Source organism: Syngnathus floridae, chromosome 2 (genome assembly GCF_059516105.1).
Source record: "Syngnathus floridae isolate MCC-2025c chromosome 2, RoL_Sflo_1.0, whole genome shotgun sequence".
Classification (NCBI taxonomy): Eukaryota; Metazoa; Chordata; class Actinopteri; order Syngnathiformes; family Syngnathidae; genus Syngnathus; species Syngnathus floridae.
Genome location: NC_142414.1, coordinates 27,217,068 through 27,236,165, shown reverse-complemented (window position 1 = coordinate 27,236,165; position 19,098 = coordinate 27,217,068). Strand labels below are relative to the sequence as shown.

The 19,098-nt window shown below is 48.3% G+C and overlaps 3 protein-coding genes and 1 non-coding gene across 30 annotated transcripts in view; 2 read left to right on the top strand and 2 right to left on the bottom strand.

Annotated features, from left to right (window-relative positions):
* Positions 1-176: 176 nt before the first annotated feature.
* Positions 177-1,503, bottom strand: smim11 (small integral membrane protein 11). Its single transcript, XM_088369483.1, has 3 exons — positions 1,429-1,503; positions 598-806; positions 177-337 (listed from the first exon to the last, which is right to left on the bottom strand). Exons 1-2 carry the CDS (start codon positions 1,441-1,443, stop codon positions 618-620), a joined length of 204 nt encoding a protein of 67 aa, XP_088225609.1. The 5' UTR covers positions 1,444-1,503; the 3' UTR covers positions 177-337; positions 598-617.
* Positions 1,504-1,890: 387 nt separating this feature from the next.
* On the top strand, positions 1,891-1,972 carry trnas-cga (transfer RNA serine (anticodon CGA)). The gene has a single exon. It is a non-coding gene; the product is annotated as a tRNA-Ser (tRNA).
* Positions 1,973-2,594: 622 nt separating this feature from the next.
* The window catches only part of LOC148402975 (uncharacterized), a 45,636-nt gene continuing 29,132 nt past the window's right edge, over positions 2,595-19,098 (top strand). For 2 of the 15 annotated variants that reach the window (XM_088368324.1, XM_088368325.1), the window contains exons 1-3: positions 14,044-14,118; positions 14,205-14,274; positions 15,499-15,657. In XM_088368324.1, coding sequence (XP_088224450.1) covers positions 14,057-14,118; positions 14,205-14,274; positions 15,499-15,657 — 291 coding nt within the window. In that variant the 5' untranslated portion in view covers positions 14,044-14,056. The other 13 variants (XR_015857015.1, XM_088368332.1, XR_015857031.1 and 10 more) reach the window with 13 other exon arrangements.
* The window catches only part of LOC148402977 (IQ motif and SEC7 domain-containing protein 1-like), a 38,941-nt gene continuing 23,096 nt past the window's right edge, over positions 3,254-19,098 (bottom strand). For 11 of the 13 annotated variants that reach the window (XM_088368276.1, XM_088368275.1, XM_088368285.1 and 8 more), the window contains 15 exons: positions 13,204-13,327; positions 12,968-13,135; positions 12,541-12,876; positions 11,819-12,366; positions 10,624-11,505; positions 10,369-10,527; positions 10,161-10,283; positions 9,927-10,093; positions 9,689-9,828; positions 9,487-9,612; positions 8,977-9,076; positions 8,291-8,452; positions 8,007-8,213; positions 7,757-7,806; positions 3,254-7,642 (listed from right to left, as the gene is read on the bottom strand). In XM_088368276.1, the coding sequence (XP_088224402.1) occupies positions 6,434-7,642; positions 7,757-7,806; positions 8,007-8,213; positions 8,291-8,452; positions 8,977-9,076; positions 9,487-9,612; positions 9,689-9,828; positions 9,927-10,093; positions 10,161-10,283; positions 10,369-10,527; positions 10,624-11,505; positions 11,819-12,366; positions 12,541-12,876; positions 12,968-13,135; positions 13,204-13,327 (4,501 nt within the window). In that variant the 3' untranslated portion in view covers positions 3,254-6,433. The remainder of the gene's footprint in view (positions 7,643-7,756; positions 7,807-8,006; positions 8,214-8,290; positions 8,453-8,976; positions 9,077-9,486; positions 9,613-9,688; positions 9,829-9,926; positions 10,094-10,160; positions 10,284-10,368; positions 10,528-10,623; positions 11,506-11,818; positions 12,367-12,540; positions 12,877-12,967; positions 13,136-13,203; positions 13,328-19,098) is intronic. The other 2 variants (XM_088368288.1, XM_088368292.1) reach the window with 1 other exon arrangement.

Genomic DNA, 19,098 nt, shown 5'->3' with positions numbered 1-19,098 from the left:
ACCTTTGTACTTTCCTCAAAGGTTGGGAAACAGAGCTACATTACGACTTCAAAATGGCCAACAATTCTGTTTTGAATAGAACTGGATCACAATCTCAACGAAGAGCCGAATCAGATGTTGCACATCTCAAATGTGCAATACGTCAAACTTTCGAAAATACGCAGCCATCATATTAATACTGTGTTGAACAATATTTTATCCATTTCATTTTAAAAGATACATGTTACAAAATTCAATAAATACATTGTGTTGTGCAAGTTCTCGTCGGACACAGCAGCAAAACAGGCGCGGTCGGCAATTCGGGTTGCGGTCGGGTCACGTGACGTTCTGCACGGCCCTGGAAAGTGAAAAAGAAAAAAAGATGAGCTTCATTTTACCTTCTATTTCTTCTATTAGTCTGTTTGACATCAGCCTGGATGCCTTGCGGTACCTTGTTGCCCCTTACTGGTCATATGTGGTACTACAAGACATTGTAACACGAGATGAGCCATGGTAGTAGGAACACGGGAATCTGTTTCAATTGCGTTCAATTGTCATTTTGCGTGCATCCCACTTTAACTCTAATTGTCACATGAACTGCCCAATCTGTGTGATTACCAGCATTGAGCAGCTCATCATCAGTCTTCCTTCAAATGATCAATAAGCTCCTGTGTCCTCTGGGCCAACTTCTTCCTCTCGGCCTGCTGCTGCTTGAGAGCTGCCTCTGCTTTCTTACTCTGGTAGATCTTCACCCCAGCAAAGCCCAAACACAGGATTAATGTCTTCAGGGCTAGGATGTACAAGAGTACGGGTACGTTGTCCAAAGCCTGCAAAGAAACAGAAAAAGGCCACTAGTGACAACACACTTTGCTCAACGCTGACGACTGAGAGAAGTTCGGGGAATACGCGCTACTACAAACAAACTTTAGTCACTTTGAAACCCACCAAGACAACTACGATTAACTTGGGCATTTAGCTAACCAGTAGCTGGTGAAACATTCATTTCATGTTGAATATGCATTGACGAAATTGGGAAGATGAAATAATTGACAATATCCAAAATCGTTTTGTCAAATGTACACGACGAACTCCCTTCATCTCCATACTGTATAGCATTCCAGGACCATATACGGTCGGTGGGAAGTTAAACGTGCGTGTCATGTGTGCGCGAGGCAGCTGCTCATCGGCCATCGAGTGACACACACTCGTGTGAGCTTAAAGGCAATAAATAAAGCTCAATTCATTATACGGCAGCAGCACGAGACCGAGACCGTGCATTGCAGCAACTTAGCATTAGCGTGACGCTAGCGACTGACATCGCACAATGTAGGATTTTTGTAAAAGGAAAAAAACACGGATAAAAAATTTAGAGACGAGCAAAAAAAAAAAAAAAAAAAAAACCCATTCAATTACATATCGTTTTTGATGTGACACGTCTGAATCGATTACCTTCCAATTGATCATTGTAGCTTGCGGCCGGTCAAGTTTGTTTACGGCGAACTTCAACAGAGGACAACTCAACCCCTACCAAAAAGAGGCGGGGCTTGAAGTGCAGTATCCAATGAAAATGTTCCAGTCATGTTGCATTCAGGATAATTATGAGAAAACAAATGCTACCCAATTTGATTAAATCAGGTTTAAAAACGAACGAAAAAGATGTCATGGAGTGATCAAACCGCTTTCCTAAATTTCTTGATGCAAGTCGGAAAGGAGACTACAGACGTTTTTATACGTCACTCGAGCTTTGGTTGGAGTCACGGTGCACACGTTCGTGTAATAGCTGACCATTGGGAGTAATGCGCATCCATTAAAATCGTCCTGTTGCACATACCGTTGTCTAATATTAGATCCGTAACCGATGGCAATAGTATTAAGATAAATTTGACGCACATCTTGACATAGATGGCTGTAGTCACGGTGGCCGAGAGGTTAAGGCGTTGGACTCGAAATCCAATGGGGTTTCCCCGCACAGGTTCGAATCCTGTTCGTGACGCAATCTTTTACACAAATGAATATTCCTCCTGAAGCTTTGCACAGTCGTCACATGCTCCCAATCGAACTAGATGAAATTCCAAAACGGTTCCTAACATAAATTTCCGCCACCATTCGACTATGGAAGCGCAAAAAGGAGAAAGAACGAATCGCAAATTTGCTGGATAACTGCCTGCAGCACTAACGCACTTACTACAAATCGTTTGTGATGACACTTTTCTTGCATCTCTGCTGAAGACTGGTTGGCTTGCGACGTGTTTTTGCTCCGTGTCACCGTAATGCGCGTGCTTCAAAATGCACACGCTTTGAATGAGAGCACTGCATTCTCATAATTCACCACTAGATGCCGAAAAATAATAGACAATGCACGATTACAGTAAGTCCCCTCTTAAACAATGTAGATCTTGGAATAGATTGGTATATTATCCTTTCGATATTGATAGATAGTTGAAACCTTAACCCTAATTTGAATCCATAGTTTGAAACCCTAATCCAAGTTTGAAACTGTCACGACTCGTCCCCGTCTATGTTGCCATGGTTTGTGTTGGCGTCGCCCCTCCCCTCCCCTCCCCTCCCCTCCCCTCCCCTCCCCTCCCCTCCCCTCCCCTCCCGTGTTACCTCCCAATCAATGTAATCCCAGTCACCTGCCTCTTGTCACCTGTCGTGTATTTGAGTCCTGTCTGCCCCTGACTCGACTCCCTGCCTGTCGGATCGTCAACGTCTCCTGTCTCACGGCGCTGTCGGTCAGTTCTGTTTCAGTTCTTATGTTGTGTTCGGTCGTTAACCTTTCCACCCACGGTTTAGGAAAGAGCGGTTCCGCAGGTCCTTCGTTCCCTCTACTGTCAGGCTTTACAACATGCGTGGCACCTGATCCAATTGTGTTTCGTCCCTACTAGCGCCACTTGTATTTGTCCTTGTCTGTTATTGACCCTTTTTTGAAATGTTGCCACTTGTATTCTTGCACAGCAGCTATGACAAGTGAATTTTCCCGCTGTGGGATGAATAAAGTTCATCATCATCGTTTTAAACCATCCTTTGAAAACGCAACCCTAAATTGAACCCATAGTTTGAAACTCTAACCCTAGTTTGAAGCCCTCACAGAGTCGCACCGGTTCTGGGTTTGAATCTGGGCTCCGGCTTTCCTGTGCCCATCTCGCACGTTCTCTTTGCGCTTGTACGGGTTTTTCTATTGGTACTTTCATTTTCAAATTGATTACCATATAAAGACTTAAGCGTGTGTGTGTGTGAATAATTGTACAACAAAAAATGCCGACACAAGTCATCCTTCCATCAACATGAACAGATTTTTATAAGTTCAGAGCAATAAATATTTCCACTTTTGTCTCTGCAATGCTGTCCAAAACAAAGTTACAAGTAATATATTTCTATACATGGCTAAATCTTTAAAATAATGTAATCTCTGTGGTCACGTACAGTATTTGACACTACTGGTCCAATTGTACACGTACTACCTTTTAGCACAGGAAGCACAGACAACATTTGTCATTTAATTTTCTTTCAAAAAAAACCAAAAACAATCCCTGTTTTGCCAGCAGCAGCAGCAGCAGTCAGAAAAAGATGTCCTGTAAAATGAAAATGTCGCTGTTGGTTCCTGACGAAGAGAGCTGCTTTTCATTGAATACAACATGTCTTTATGTACATTGTGGCTTATAATACAAAGTTCCATTCAGTGCAGATACCGTACGAATAAATAAGACATGCACAGCAATAACGGAGAGAGGAGCTGGGCCGAGAGAGCGTCATGCCTCTATTTTTGCGTGCGTTCTCATACGATGATGTGCTGCACGCTTTGAAAAAAACACTTTTTTTTCTTTTTGATTGCTTTCAAGGGAACGCTCAATCGATGCAAAATCAAACATGTCAGCGCAAATAGTCCTTTGACGTTAAATGTTAGCCTTAGGCAAGCCCGCGAGTGCAAAAATCCCAAAGCCACGCTGAACGGCAAGATGGCTTCCGAACGTGATGACCCGAACACTGCACTTCATGGCATTTGTACGTCACAAAATCATTGTGACTTTATTCACATCAGGATCTGAGCATATGTTGGGTGTGAGGACACTTGAGAGCATCAAGTTGTGTGATATGTGTAAAGCCATTGATTCAGGTCAGTATGAAGACATTTGATGTCATCATCAAGCCATGTGACATGAAAGTCACCATCAGGTCCATGACGTGTTCACTTTAAAGACACTTGTGGCCCTAGTTTTGCAGACAATGTTTGGGAATTTGTTGATTGAATTTATTTATTACAAGTCCCTGCTGCACCTGACGATTTGGTGACAGAAAATGGACTCGGATTTAGACCGGCTAAAAGCAGATCTAAGTTGTGGCGCGAGTGGTACAGTGCGATTGTGGTGCATTTCATCAGGTCGTGTAAAGACTTCAAGACATCAAGTGATAGGACTGACTGTCAGTGTCAAGTCATGTGACATGTTCAGTGAAAAGTCAAGTCCGCAAGTCGAAAAAGAAATATTTCGTTAGCCTAGCCCTGTTGGTGTTTCTTGAAAAGTAGAAGGGAGCCAAGCAGGTGCCCAGAGAAATGCCATCACATCATTTCTGCTTGTAAATAATCAAGTTGAAATGCGCTGCTCAGAACCCTGAAGAACTTCACATCCAGCCACATGCTCCCAACACACTGTACACTTCACATGCACACACAAAGGCGACGCTCACGTTTGCAAAAAAAAAAAAAAAAAAGAATCATAGAAAAGTACGCGTGTGTAGATCCAGCTTCCTCCCCAAAAGTCTTAAATATCTTTTAAATCCGGTGTGGTGTGAAATGACAGTCCATTAAAACATGATTGCTATTTTTACCATCCTCCTGTCAGAAGGCACCTTGTTGTCCACGTTGTAAACTTCTTCTTCGGATTCTGTCAAGGAGCTGCGTTTGAGCGCACGTTGCTATCGTAAGACAACGTTTGATGATGATTCTTAAAAGGGAGGGACGGGGCCAAGTTCAAGTGTGCGCGGAAAATATTTCATTAAAAAAAAAAAATGACATTTTTTACATTGAGGCATTTTTACTGATTGACATTTTTACATCTTATTTTACTGATTATAATCACTCGGGGGGGGATCCACACATTCATTTGACCAAATTATAAAAATAGTTAATTTTAATAAAAGTATTTGAAATCTATTTTCAAAATGTACAAATAATATAATTATATCAATTAACCAAATTATCTAAAAAGATCAGTTTAATGATCAGACCATTTCATCTCATTTTGTATCTTCACTGTGAATAATGATTTAATGATATTTGATCCACCAATTGTTGAATGAAATAAATCTAATAAAGTACATATTCATTTTTCTTTAGTTTGCGAACATTTTAGTGGTGCCACCGATCATAACGAGGACCCAGCATTTTTTGTAGAATGTCATATTAACGTGTTTAAACTCAACTCGCCGTTAAATACATGAACTACAATATGCGTTTTGCATAACACTACCACATTTGGACCTAATACGCAGGATTAGTATTCGAACTACGTACGTATATTCAATGAGCGACAAGCCAATTGCGTTAAAAAAAGACTCTGTTTTCCAGAATCCACCCTGTTTGGCCTCATGATGATAGCTTAATCTCCTTCCTTGGCAACACGGAGTATCTCATACAAAAAACATGAATACGTACATCAATATGCTTTTGCATACCTTTGGAATATTTGATACATTATACGTATATTGTTTACATGGTGACGTCTTGACTTGCTGTTTGTTTCGCCTGGTTGCTTTCATGTTTGTCACAATTCTTGTGTCATCTTCTCTTGACGTTTGTCTTGGGGTTTGTCTTCCACTCCTGCGGTTTGACTGGATGTCGGTCTTCTCGTCTTGTCTTTCCGTTTTGCTATCCACACGCACGCACGCCAAAACGTGCGTATGAATTAAATGACAATGCGATCCGTGACAAGGAGAGTGCAGAAACCCTGTGAGCCAAAACGACATTTTTACAAAGCACAGAGGTCAAAACAAAGCGACAACGAAAGCAAAAAGTCCTTCCGCTCTTTCCGCTCGGCAGCGATGGCCCGAGTCATGCAAAGACACAAAATGCACCAAACGAACACAAATGCCCTGCAGTGGCAAATGATGAGGTTTTCAGGTGTTAGCCACGTGCAAGCATCAAGCACGCTTGTCTCTGCACTCACTCCACTCAAGAGGGAGGAGGGCTGGAGCAACACGCGGCGAGACGGGTGGCTCTAGCCGCAGGGAAAGTTGACATGAAAGTAACACAGGCTCAGTAATTTCCTTTTCCCTATTCTCATTTCTTGTCGTCTAACCAGGCGACCGCTTTGATACATCTGTACGTGCCCTCCTCGCCGCCTCCTCCTCCTCCTCCTCCTCCTCCCTCTGAATCCGGCTGCCCGTTGGCAGGCGACGAGCTGCGGCGCCGCCCCGCGGTGGACGACGAGGGCCGGCGCCCTCGCTCGCCGACTCCTCACACAACGGTGCTGATGCGACTGACCGCTTTCGACTTGGGTCCCTGCCCGCCGCCCGGGTGCGGGGAGAGGGGCGTGGCGGACGGGGGCGGCAACGGCGAGTGCGGAGGAGGGGGCGGGATGGAGGAGAGAGGCGGGTACTGCGGAGCGTAGGGCTGCTGCAGAGTCTGGGAGACCAGGCGGGCCGACGGGGTCTGAGGCGGTGGCGCGGAGAAGATGAAGTGGGTGGAGGGCGAGTTGGCGGGAGAGGGGCTGAGCGGGGAGTGGACGGCGTGGTTGTGAGAGTGGGCGTGCGGGTGGGGCTGCGAGTGCGAGATGGTGAGGGGCAGCTTGCCTCCGCCGCCCGGCCGGTATAGTCCGTGCGGCGTAGTCGGGGTGAGCGGCGAGTGCGGGGACAGCGGCGGGGGCGTGATGAAACCGGAGGCCGCGTTGTAGCGCTGGTGCTGGGCGGCGGCCTGCTGGAGCCGCTGATGCTGCTGCTGCTGCTGCTGCTGCTGCTGCATGTGGGACTGCGCGCAGCCAGATGGGACCTGGCGTCGCGGGACCGACATCCTGTGCATGAGGGGGTGGTGCTGCGGGGCGCTTTGCATGTGGTATCGGTGATGATGGTGGTAAGGTGGCGGGGGGGTCTGTTGCGGCTGGTGCCCGCTGACCCCGCCTGCCCCACTGTTGCCGTGGCAATACTGGGCGTGCAAAGCTTGGAGCTTGGACGGCCCCCCACCCGTGCCTCCGCCCCCTCCAATGCCGCCCGGGTCCGACTGGCCGAGGTTGGCCGATGGGGAGGGGCATGGGGAAGGGGAGGACGGGTGGGCGACGGGAGGCTCGGGGGCGGGGTAATGAGGCGGGGACGATATCATAAGGGGACTCGGGGGGCACTGCGGTGTAGGCGATGTCATCGTCAGGGGACCAGGAACTTTCCCTCTGCGACTGCCAAAAAAGTTCCCGAGCCGGCCCCCGGCGCCCGGCCCGCCCCCCATCGCCATCCCTGCGCCGGCCCCAGCCCCGCCCCCGCTCGTGAGCGGAGAGGGGCTCGGCCCGCTCTGGTTGTGACAGAGCCCCGGCCCACCGCCCACCCCTGTACCGGGGCTCTGAGTAGGGCGGTGCGGCCGGTAGGCTGCTGGGGACGAGGGGGCCATCATGGGGCTGTAGGCCAGCATAGCTCCGGGGTGGTATTGCTGGTGCGGCCGTGGGCTGCTGATGATGGACCCCTGACGGGACAGGTGCAATTTTCATTAGACGCCACTCAGCGTTTAGCGATACATTCTTTTTCCATTTGAAGTTGAGTTGTGATGACTTTTACTTTTTGATGACATCCTACTCACTTCCATTGTGCTGTCCAATGAGCCCACGCTGTTCCGACGACCTCGCTTCCCTGTTGGCCAATCAGAATAAAGCAACGGTCAAAAGGATTAGGGGCAGAAAGAGCATCACCTAGGTGCACAGATGACTGGATAGAAAGAAAAAAGGACTTGACTTCCCCTTTAATAGTATGGAAATTGACTGCATAACATTTTTGGAACACAGAGAAAAGTCATTTTCTTCGTTTGGACCCAAAGAGGAAGTTTCTCTGACCGCTGTCCGACAGGTCTCTGAGCGAAGAGCTGAGCGCCGTGCGTTTGAGTCCGTCCACCGACGCGTACGTGTCGTCCAGGCTAGGCCGACCCAGGGTGCCGTTCACCGCCTCGCTCTTCACGGGTCCTACGGGTCCGGCCCCGCTGCCCGGCCCGCCTGCGATCAGCGCGGCGGGACGCATCACGCCTTTCTGCTTCTCAAGCTCGGCTGCGTTTCAGAGAGGACAACCCAAGTGATTTCGCGATGTTTCTTCTTTTTTCGGGGGGGAATAAATAGTCACTTACACTCCACACGATACTTCTCCATGTCCTGCACCTCGGCCACGCTCTCTCTCAGATCCGAGGTGAAGCGAGCACGGTCCTGCTGGCTCGGCGCGGTGAACACGATCAGGACTTTCCTCTCGCCCCCGGGGTTGGCCGACGTCAGCCTGATGCCGTGAGGGTAATCTGGGCGACACCACAACCAACAAGCTGGGTTGGAAGCAGCGACGTGACATCCGAAAAAGAAGGCGACCTTCCCCTTGTCAACTTTGGGCCGCGAATTTTCCCGTGTGAAGCGGCGCCGGCCGGGCCTGTTTAAATATTTATGCTGTATTTGGTTAATTCATGCAACTCTGTTTTAAATCATATGACATCGCTGAATCAAATCTACTTATGGTTGAAGTCAGGCTCAGTGTCTATTGGCGGTAAAAAGCACTTCAAAACATTGCAACATAAGAGGAAGGTTAAATAGCTCTTCCACAGTGTCAATCAAAAATGAGCTCTGTTTTCTTGAGGCAAAATATGAGTATTTTTTAAAATATTTTAATATTAAAATCAGATTTAATATGCCTTAATAATAATAATAATAATAAAATGTTTAATAAAACTAATAAAAATATTTTAATATTTGTCATTAGATGGTCTATCTAAAAGTGTACGCTTGAGGTTGGAGATGGGGGAAAAAAAAAAAAAAAAATCGAGGCTCTTACAAGTATTCTGGAAGGTGTGCACCTGCATGTCCACCAGAGGGAAGGATTGTCGGAAACTGTACGTGACGGAGGCCTTCTTCTTTTGGAAGATCTTAGTCACCTGAAAAGGCCGAGGAAGAACTTAGAGAACTGGCACTGTGGATCAAACACCAAGACAACTATTTGTATACAAACAGTTTGAAGTCCATATTCTGTCGCCTTTAAACCAAGCCGATTTTTTTTCGCACTAATATGCCTCTAGTTGTTGGCCCGCAACACATCAAGAGCACGCGCACTGGAGACAGAGTTGCATTTCCTGTAACAGAAAGTCAAACTTTGCGGCTTAACCACATCTTGTGTAAAGGCAGCTTGGCATTATGGGGGATAAACCGGAGCCTTTTAGCGCTCGTGGGAGAAGCTCCTCCGGCTGTGATGAAAAAATGCAAAAATACAAGCACTTGCAAAAAAAAAAAAAAAAACACAAGTCAAACTATTCTTCTATGCTTCAATTCCATGCAGATGGTGTCTTACCATCAGCAGGTCGTTGAACAGAAAGACCTCCCTTTGGTGGACGCCGCTCCTCTGGGCTCGGTTGGGGTCGGGAACCTCGAACAGCTGGCAGCAGCACACCAAGCGACGGTGAGGCAGCGACAAAACCTGTGAATCGTTTTTCAATCGTTCACAAAGAGCAGACGGCAGGTCGAGGCCAAGGCGCCACACGGGAGGCTCTTACGGGTTTCTTGCCGACGACCATCCTCTCCACTGCCTGCACCTGAGACACGTGGTCGTCGTTGGTCCTCAGCTCCCATTTCTGGATTCTTCCGTAGATGGACACCAGAAGGTCTCGAGGAATATCCTGACCGTTGTCCACACCTGGAGGTAAAAAAAAAAATGGATTGACCGAGTGAGTCCAATTCAAATGTTTGAACAAGTCTATAATGAACCAGGTTTTTTTTTTTTTTTTTTTTTACCTCGCAGGTTCTTGATGAAGTCGTCCAGTTTCATCTTCCTCTCGGGCTTCACGTTGGGGCTGTACATGTCCGTGTTGAGGAGAATGATGGCGAAGGCCAGGATAAAGATGGTGTCTGGATTTTGGAACTGCCGTATCAGCACCGGGTTGCACACACAGTAGCGCTGACTGCAGGCCGAGAGAGCGGAGCCGTCAGGCGATCTCCGTGGCACGCCGTGGAAAGACGCCCACTTACCTGAAAGCCTCCACCAGTCGTTCCACGCGCTGTGCTTCACCCTGAACTTTGATCTGAGCTTGGAACTTCCTCAGGGCGTCATCCAAATCCATTCCAGAGAAGTCCATTTCGTCCAGGACGCAGCTGAACACAAGAAAGGTGAAGGAACTTAGGAGCGCAGCACGTCACGCTGAGCGACGGCCACGAGGAGGGAAAACGCCATCCTCACTCGAGCACGTCCTTGTTGAACTGCTGCCGGCTGCCCAGGAACTCGCCGATCATTTGGCGGCTGAGCCCTTTCCTCTCCAGGATGAACCTCGCGATGCCCACCGGCGTGTCTGAAACGAAGCCCCTCTCGATCAAGTACTGGATTCCCTTCTCTGGCTTCCTGGCAACCAAAGCCGAGAACTTTGCGTGAACGGAGCCCGCTAAAGATGAGGAGGTCGTTTCATGATTTCGGACACTCATGATGAACATCGCTCACTTGTTGAAGAGGTTGAGTCCAATGCGGTAGTGGCGCCGCTGGACCACGTCGTTGTTGAAAGCGGGCGAGTCCCAGCTGTGGCGGCTTTCGCGTTGATACGTCTGCTTGCCGAGCGGCGCCGGCTCGCGCAGGCTGTCGCGCGACGACGAGCCCGAGCTGCCGTTGTTGACGGTGGTGTCGTCGTTGGAGTTGGTGGTGGTGGAGTTGACGCTTTCGTTGTCGCCGTCCGAGCACAGCAGGTGCTGGTGCAGCGGGTGGTGCAGGTGCGGCTGGTGGTGCAGGTGGTGCAGGTGCTGATGGCCGTCCGTGGATGACGACAGCGGGGAGGGGGTGAGCGGCGGCGGCGGCATCGGGGACAGCGGCGGAACGGGCGAGGGCAGCGGCGAAGACGGGGCTTCCGGGTAGGCGTGCGGGAGGTGGTGGTGGTGCTGGTGGTGCAGTTGGTGGTAGTGGTGCTGGGCAAAATGGGGCACGTACGCCGCCCCGCCGTGGTGCGCGTACGCCAGGTGGTTGTACTGCGGCTGGTGGTGGTGGTGGTGGTGGTGCAGGACGGTGGGCAGGTGGGGGATGGGCGAGGCGTGTTGGAGCGCGTGAGGCAGCGCGTGGGCCGGAAGGGCGCGAGCCGAGGGCATCGGCACGCCGCTGGGGGCGGAGCTGCGGGTCTGCCCTTGCGCCATCACCGCCGAGCGGCCGTTTGGTTTGTGTTTGATGGTTCCTTGCGGCGATTCAGCCTCGCTGCTGCCTGCCCCGCCACCTCCGTGTTCTTCTTCTTCTTCTTCACCGCTTTCGCCATCTCCGGCTCCGCTTTCTTCTCCTGCGCTTCGCTCCGCTCCGGGCGGCTCCTGCTCATAGACCAGACGCCCGATTGAGCCTCGCTCGGACCTGAAAACGACCACAGTTCATAGAATTGAAAATTGGGATTAACAAATACTTCCTTCGCGTACTGAAGTAGATCATACCCAAAGAGGGAGGTGTAAAAAGCAGGATTACACCCAAAAACTAGGCAGTACTGCCTTTCTGTTCTTCTAAATTCACTCTCAAAGTCAACATACGTGTGCTGCCATCTAGAGCTCAAGCGTGGAACTACACCAGAACGCCAACATTGAGTTAGAAAAAGCAAGAACCTGAAAGCTGCTGCCATGTTGTGTGAAATCCCGTCGAAAACATTTTTTTTTTCACCCTCTCGCGACTTCACCTGTCACTCATGTCGACCGAGCTGTCGCTGGGCGGTTCTATGGTCAAGACGGGCAGGTGTCCTCCTGCGCCAGGCCTCCCCCGGTACTCCCCCCGACATTCTGTGCAAGGCGTGCTGCTCCTCCGGCTGACGCTGCCTCCTCTGTCTGTCTCGCGACTTTCCTCCCTGCCGCCCCAGTAATCCGTGTCGGAGCTGGAGGCCGGGCAAGACAGCGGCGAGGAGGGCGGGCGGGAGATGGGCGAGGACGGGAGGCAGCCGTCGTCCATGTAGAGCGTGACGTCACTGAAGGAGGTCGCCGTGCTGTCCTCGTGCATGGCGGCGCCGGCCCGCCGCCCGCTTTGGCCTACCACACGACGGGAAGCGGTGCCACCCCAAGAGCGCTCCCTGTAGTCTTCCTCTTCCTCCTCTTCGTCGTCCTCCTCCTCCTCCTCTTCCTCCTCCTCCTCATCACCCTCCTCTTCCTCTCCCTCTCCTCCCGCCTCCTGGGAGTCCTCTCGACCCGATTGACAGGTGAGCGAGTCGTCCATCGAGTCTGCCAGCGACTTGACCTGACGTGCGTGCGCACACACAAACACGTATGGACGCGCGTTGTATATTTTGGGATTCATAAAAGATTTACCATTGGCCATGCAGGTTGTTATTTTTTGGGTTTTACATCAGTCATATTTAATTTTTTTTTTTTTTTTCAATGAGACAAACTACCTCAAGCTAACAGTTGATACCTGCTTGGAGAAAGAGTCGTCCATGTCTCCTGTGTCTTCGGAGTCCTGCGGCCCTGAATAACCTCGACCCTGCGGCTGACGCTCATCAAAGGAGTACTGGACACACACACACAGCACGATGACAGTCTGCACTTGTGTGTGTGTGCGTGCGTGCACACATACCTGCATCCTCATGTTGGACAAAATGATGCGCCGGGTCATTCGACTCTCCGAGGCCGAGCTGCGGAGCCTCTGGAAGTTCTTGTTCATGCGGTACTGCCGGAACGCCGTCTGAATGGTCCTGGCTGCCCGCCGGGATACAAACTGGCCGCCGTACTTCCTTTCCAGCATCTCCACCTGAGCGAGGAACGGCCTTTTAAACGGTGTGGGCTCAAAAAGGGTCGTGTGTGTGTGTGTGTGTGGTCGTGTGCGTGTGCGTGCGTGTCACCTTCTTGTCCTGGAGGTCCGTGGAGAGCTCATAGCTGTCAGAAAGGGCCTTGCAGCGTTTGCTCTCCTCCTCCTCTTGCTTGCGTAGTGCCAGGCTGGCAGGCTGCTGGCGACTCCGCTGAGCCCACGCCAAGCTCGCCGCGTTGGGCGTAGACACGGGCGAGCTGTCCTGTTGAACGACGCTTGCCGACTTAGCTTTGGCGCAAACAACTCCTGATATGAGTAGAGAGAAATTACCTGTGCGTGGGAGGCTCCCAGGGGCCCGCTGGAGGTGCTGGTGCTGGTGCTGGAGGCGTAAGGGTGGCCGAACAACGGATCTGGAAAAGGGAGCGCCTCCGGACAGCGTGGCTCACCTTCCACACTGAGGACAAACACGGGAGTGTTAGCTCAATGCTAACTCATGAGATTGCTTACATGAAAAGTGTGGGCGTGTGTGTCATTATCATCGTTATCATCATTACCAAAGAGCCGTGAAGATGGAAGAGAGAGAAAATCATACGTGGGCACTGCCACGTTCACACAAACACATTCACGCGTGCGTGCGCGCACACACACACACACGCAACGTTGACTCATGCTGAACAGCAGTGTGTTGCTGTGGAGGTGTCTGCTGTGTGTGTGTGTGTGTGTGTGTGTGTGTGTGTGTGTGTGTGTGTGTGTGTGTGTGTCTGTGCATGCACGTGTGGGTGTACAGTGTGTGCAAACCCTATGTGTGTTTGTGTGTGTGTGTCAGATTTGGTCTCCCCTTCTGTCTTTCAAATGAGCTGATTTTTTTACAGTGTGAAACACACATGTATGACGAGGATATCAATGTTTACAAAAGCACGTACATTGATGTTTACAAAGCTTTGATGTTTACATCACGTATGGGATGGAGGGTGTCACGACTCGTCCCCGGTTGCTTAAAAATGTCTATATGTGGCCATGGTTTGTGTTGGTGTCTCCCCTCCCCTCCCCGCCCCGCCCCTCCCGTGTTACCTCAATCAATGTAACCACAGTCACCTGCCTCTCGCTCGTTACCTGTCGTGTATTTAAGTCGTGTCTGCGCGCCACGCCACTCCCGGTCGGGTCGTTGATGTTGTCTCATGTCATGTCATGTCATGTTTCTTGTTTCTTGGTTCCTGTCTTTGCCATTTCCGTTTCGGTTAGCCGGTGTGTCGGTCGGTTTGTTACGTTCTGTCAGTTTGCCGGTTCTATGAGTTTGTTCCCTGCCCCTTACTCTCTTTTCCCTTCAATAGACCGAGCTGGTCCAAGCTGCATTTGATCGCCCTGCTCCATTCCGATCCTGACATGAGGGCTGTATGGAAGGTCAGTTGAATATTGAATATAGCTGGAGTTTTGAGTTTGTCCCTTCCCCTCTTGGGAGTTTAAGATCAGGGTATGTTTGAGAATATTTGCCATTTTCCCCATGTCCTGAGTGTTGTTGTTAGTCACCTAAATGTTGAACAGAGGCTGTGATTTACCCAAGTCAAATGCCTTGTTTGGCACGCTCAAACATGGCCAATAAAACTGGGTTCTGGAAAGATTGAACTGCCATTGATGTTTTAAGAAAACAATACATTAGGTCCAGTAAAAGCTGTAAATGTTTATAAAAATGCATAATAAATAAAATTTTACAAAAAGTAAAAATCTCCTTTCATGTTTAGACTCTAAAACCATTGTTGAAGAACCCTCAATTGCGTTGAATGTTTCCCAAAACACATCCATTGACGACTTTGAAGTGGCGTTTTCCATATCGATCAATCGGCCAGCTCGCCGTGCTCGTGTGGCCGGTGGGCTCGCCGCGCTCTACATTCCGACACACTCTGGCGAATGTGTGTCAGTGAGCCACGGCTTTGTGAGCTCAGCGTGTGCGCGTGCGCAAACGGCAACCAAATGCCATCGGACCCGGAGGTCTTATTCCTCTTTCCCCAACACCCCGCAGATGGTCCTCAGAAGCACTCCTCCCTCCTGGCTTTTTTTTTTTTTTTTTTTTAAACGATAAAGCGTATCGTGTGTACTGCCCCTTTGAAGCCAAGCAAGCGAGTGTGTGTCAGAGTGAGGGATACAAAGAGAAAACCACAACAAGAATCCGTGGCCATTCATTGCTGTAGTGTAGGGGAATTGGTCGAATACGAAGTTCCCCTGTCTTCAGCCGTCGACTAGCTAGCAGATGCCTTCTGGATGAAGTACTTGACGTGACAAAAAGTCTAGTACAGAGTGCCTAGCTAGCTAGCTAGCTAGCTCCCGGACAGTCTGCAGGTCGTTCAAATTCTGCTTCCAGAGTCGTACCCACTCATCACATCAGCGAGTTCCTGATTATCTTCAAGATTCTCCTAAAGAACCACTTTATTCGAATTTCGTCATGAAGGTTTTTGATGTTCGACAGAATTTTGTAGTGATAGCTAAGTAGGCTCTGGTGTTTTATTATTATTATTCTGCCTGGGATTATAATGAAAGTCACCCATTGTTTTCTCCATGTTTTGTTTTAGATTTGCCTAAGAGGCTTTCTGCACCGCGCTATAAATAAATCCACCCTGTCGTCTGCTGCAGGCGGGACCGCCGCCAGAAGCCCACCTGCCGCCGCCTCATTGGCTGCTGACTTCTGGAAGCGTGAACGAGGCGGAGCCAAAGATGGAGGTGTTGAATGAGGTGTGTGGAGGAGAAGCAGCACGAGTCAGGATGCAAAGGAAAGGCCAAGAGACAATGAAGGTAATCCAAGTGTTATTTTTAAAACATCAGCCTCTCGCCTTGGAGCGCAAGTGTGATCCCGGAGATATTTTGGAGGTGAAAGTGCGGTGAGAGAAATTGACGAGACGTTAACTCCTCGGTCGGTCCGCCCGACGCGTTCCACCAAAGCCGTCAGTCATCCTCCGCCAACGAGGAATTAGGCCAACACGTGATGTAATGCGTGACATGCCGAATCGGACACATGACGCAAAAGGCTCGGTCGTCCTTTGCGAAATTGAAAGTACGTGACGCAACGTGTTCCCATCCGATCCAACAAGCAATCTCATCCTCCAGGGAACAGAAAATAGTTGGACAGGGGATACAAGACACGAAAAGACATTGAGGCCATGATGCAACGTGGTGGTAGACTATCATCTGCCAACCAGGAAGTAGTCTGACCCAATGATGGTGGTGCCAAAATGACTAAATAGGCATGCTGGTTCCAACGTGATGGTATGATGTTTTGATCAACGGGACTAAATGGGCAGGATTCCACCGACATTGCTGCTGGCTTACAAATTGAACCCACCTAGAAAGTGGAGTCAATTTGAACCAACTTTTCATTGTTTTCCAAAAACCAACAACTCACTTGTTTGTTGTTTTTGTATAAAAAAAAAATGGGTTGTTTTGATACAACTTTCAGATTTGTTTTCAACCTCTCCATTTTTATGAATGTACTAAAACGGAAGGATGTCAGCACAATGACTCTTTTCACATGATGGTACCATCTTGACTAAACGGGTATGATTGCAACAACATAGCTAAATAGGCATGGCCACCATCAGCATACGTATGGTGTTACCAACATGATGCCGTACGTAGATCGGACTAAATAGGCCTGATGATATCAATGTGACTCAAAGGGCATGACTGGACCAACATGACTCAATAGGTACGATGGTATTCACGTGACTAAATGGAGATAATGGCATGTACCATGTTACCAATATGAATAAGTGTAACAATGACGCACACGCACACACAACTTCTGCTTTGTGGGGTTGTTTAAAGCCCGCAAAATACTGCAGAGCCAAAACACGCACACACCGAGTTCTCCCCACGCTGCAGTAAAAGTGGTCATCGCGTATCTGGGATCTGACGTAACAATCCTCCATCATCCACCCACAATCCTCTGTCCACACACACACATAAGCTTGTGCACACGCATTCTCAGATCGTTTATAGCGAAGCATCATTAGCATTTTGCCGCATCATTCCAGGCAGGTAGACGGAAAGCAAAGTGAACCCAACGGACACGGTGAAAGAGATGGCACCAAACGGATTCAAAGGGCACATTGGCGTCACCACCACTAAATAAGCACGATGTGACTAACTAAACGGGGCACAAGGGTACCACCATGACGGGCATGATGGATGTGTCACAGTATTTGTGTCAGCTTGCGCATCCAGGCGGAAACGTTAAAACCATGACAAGGTAAATAAAAGGGGACATGATGGAAGGTGGTGCTAAGCGGCTGCTGGCGGTCTCCAGCTCGGTCGAGACGTTGCGGCGGAGGATTTAAGTGTCATGTTGCAGCAAAACATTCAAGTCGAGCTGTCAGTCAAACAGAGCTAACGTGTCACTCACTTACTGGCCATCTTTATCTATTTATTTATTGAAGCTTGTCACAAAAGAGATGGAGATGATTTCCATTTAAAAGTCGAAGCGATGATTGTCTTAAAACACGTTTTTATTCCTTGACTTGGCAAGTTCCAGTCTTTTACTGTGCTAGGTTAATTGTTTCAACTGTCATTTCTATACGTCTGCTTTTTATGTTTTATGACGTACAGCATTTCGGATGCAGTTCTGCAAATAGAGTTAAGTAAACATGAAAAATCATGTACATGTACATGTTTTCATAGACACTAAAGCCAATCTTATGGTACGTGTTTTCCAAAACATCACAGAAACTCGATTCCGTATGATTTCAAAGTGACCATCCCAAAAAAGCGTCAGCTGGGATCAGGGTTGATGGCGGTTGCTAGGCAACAGGCTGGCTGCTGACTCAATGGCTTCAGCGGCGCTTCCCAAACAGGCGGTGTGACTCAGCGCGTCTTCATGAACGCCCACCATCGCCGTCCTCCACCTTTCTCGAATAGCCAACTTCATCAAAACAGATCCGTAAAGACCGAATCGCACGCTAACTCTTCTCAGTGATGTGAGACTGACTGCTCTTCAGCACCTGGAGCAGCTCCAAAAAAGTCTCATCTAACGTTCGCCAACGATAGCTGCTCCTAAATTGTCCAAACATGAAAACCACCATGAAGTTAAGCCTAGTTGCAACGCCAACTTGAACGTTCCATTTAGCGAGCGTCAAAGAGTGAACTCTTGCTTATTTTTCTTTGGCTACGTTGTTGTCATCATAAAAGTGGACTGACTCTCTGTTTACCTTTGACTACGAACAGTACTGAACTATTTTAAAAGGCTAAATTGAAGACAAGCAAGTAAAAACAATAGCATTAGCAAGGAGAAGTCTGTAAGGTCAAAAATATGTTACAATGAAGTATTAATTCTAAATTGTCCACACAGGTGGAGTATACACGGTCTGCAATAATGTTATCTTTTCTATCCGCTGATTGGTTTTGCGTCTTAGTATGTGGTAAATAGGATCTAATGATGCTACAATGTGGTCAAGGTAAACAAGCTAGCTCCTGGGTTGATTAGAAGGATGTGGCTAAAACCAAACTGTTGCAAGATTTTGACTTTCTGGTCCTGAATATGAGCGACACCTCTGTTGGATAGCTAGGGCTGATTTTTTTTCCTTTTTTTTTTCTTTCTTCTAAATCGGTGATCTGTTCCAAAATCTTAACCGCATAACTTTTCATAATATTATGCATATGTACAGTATACATGGCAATTTATTTGGTAATAATTATGAATTAAGAGTCAGGTTCAGCAACAGGTTGAATTTTCTTTTGATATCATAGCTAAAAATGACATACTTGCATAATATTAATACTTACAAGCTTATTTCTAACTGAAGTAAAAAAAGATGTCAAAAAATTGTGCTGGAAAAAAAAGTAAAAACAAATTCAGAATTTGTGTTAAAATACATTGAGACACATTAAAACGTCTCCGAATAGAATGTACTGTTGAATGAGGCTTTGTAAAGCGCTTTGAATGCCTTATGTACTTTGAAATGTGCTTCCTACTATTTGTACACTCCATTTACCATTTTGATCCATTAGCATTTTTCCTTTGATGTTCTTTGAAACCTTTTTAGGGAAAAGTCAAATGAATGTTTCATTTTAGTCAACGTAGTGCTTTGGTCATCAATAAAAACGATTATATGCATATGCATCATATTTCTGCTGCTCGTTGGCACTACGGAGCACACGACCAAGACACGTTTGACCCAAACAGCAGCAGTGATTGAGCAAGAAGGTAGAGGCATTCAGAAAAGGGGAGGGAGGGAGGGAGGG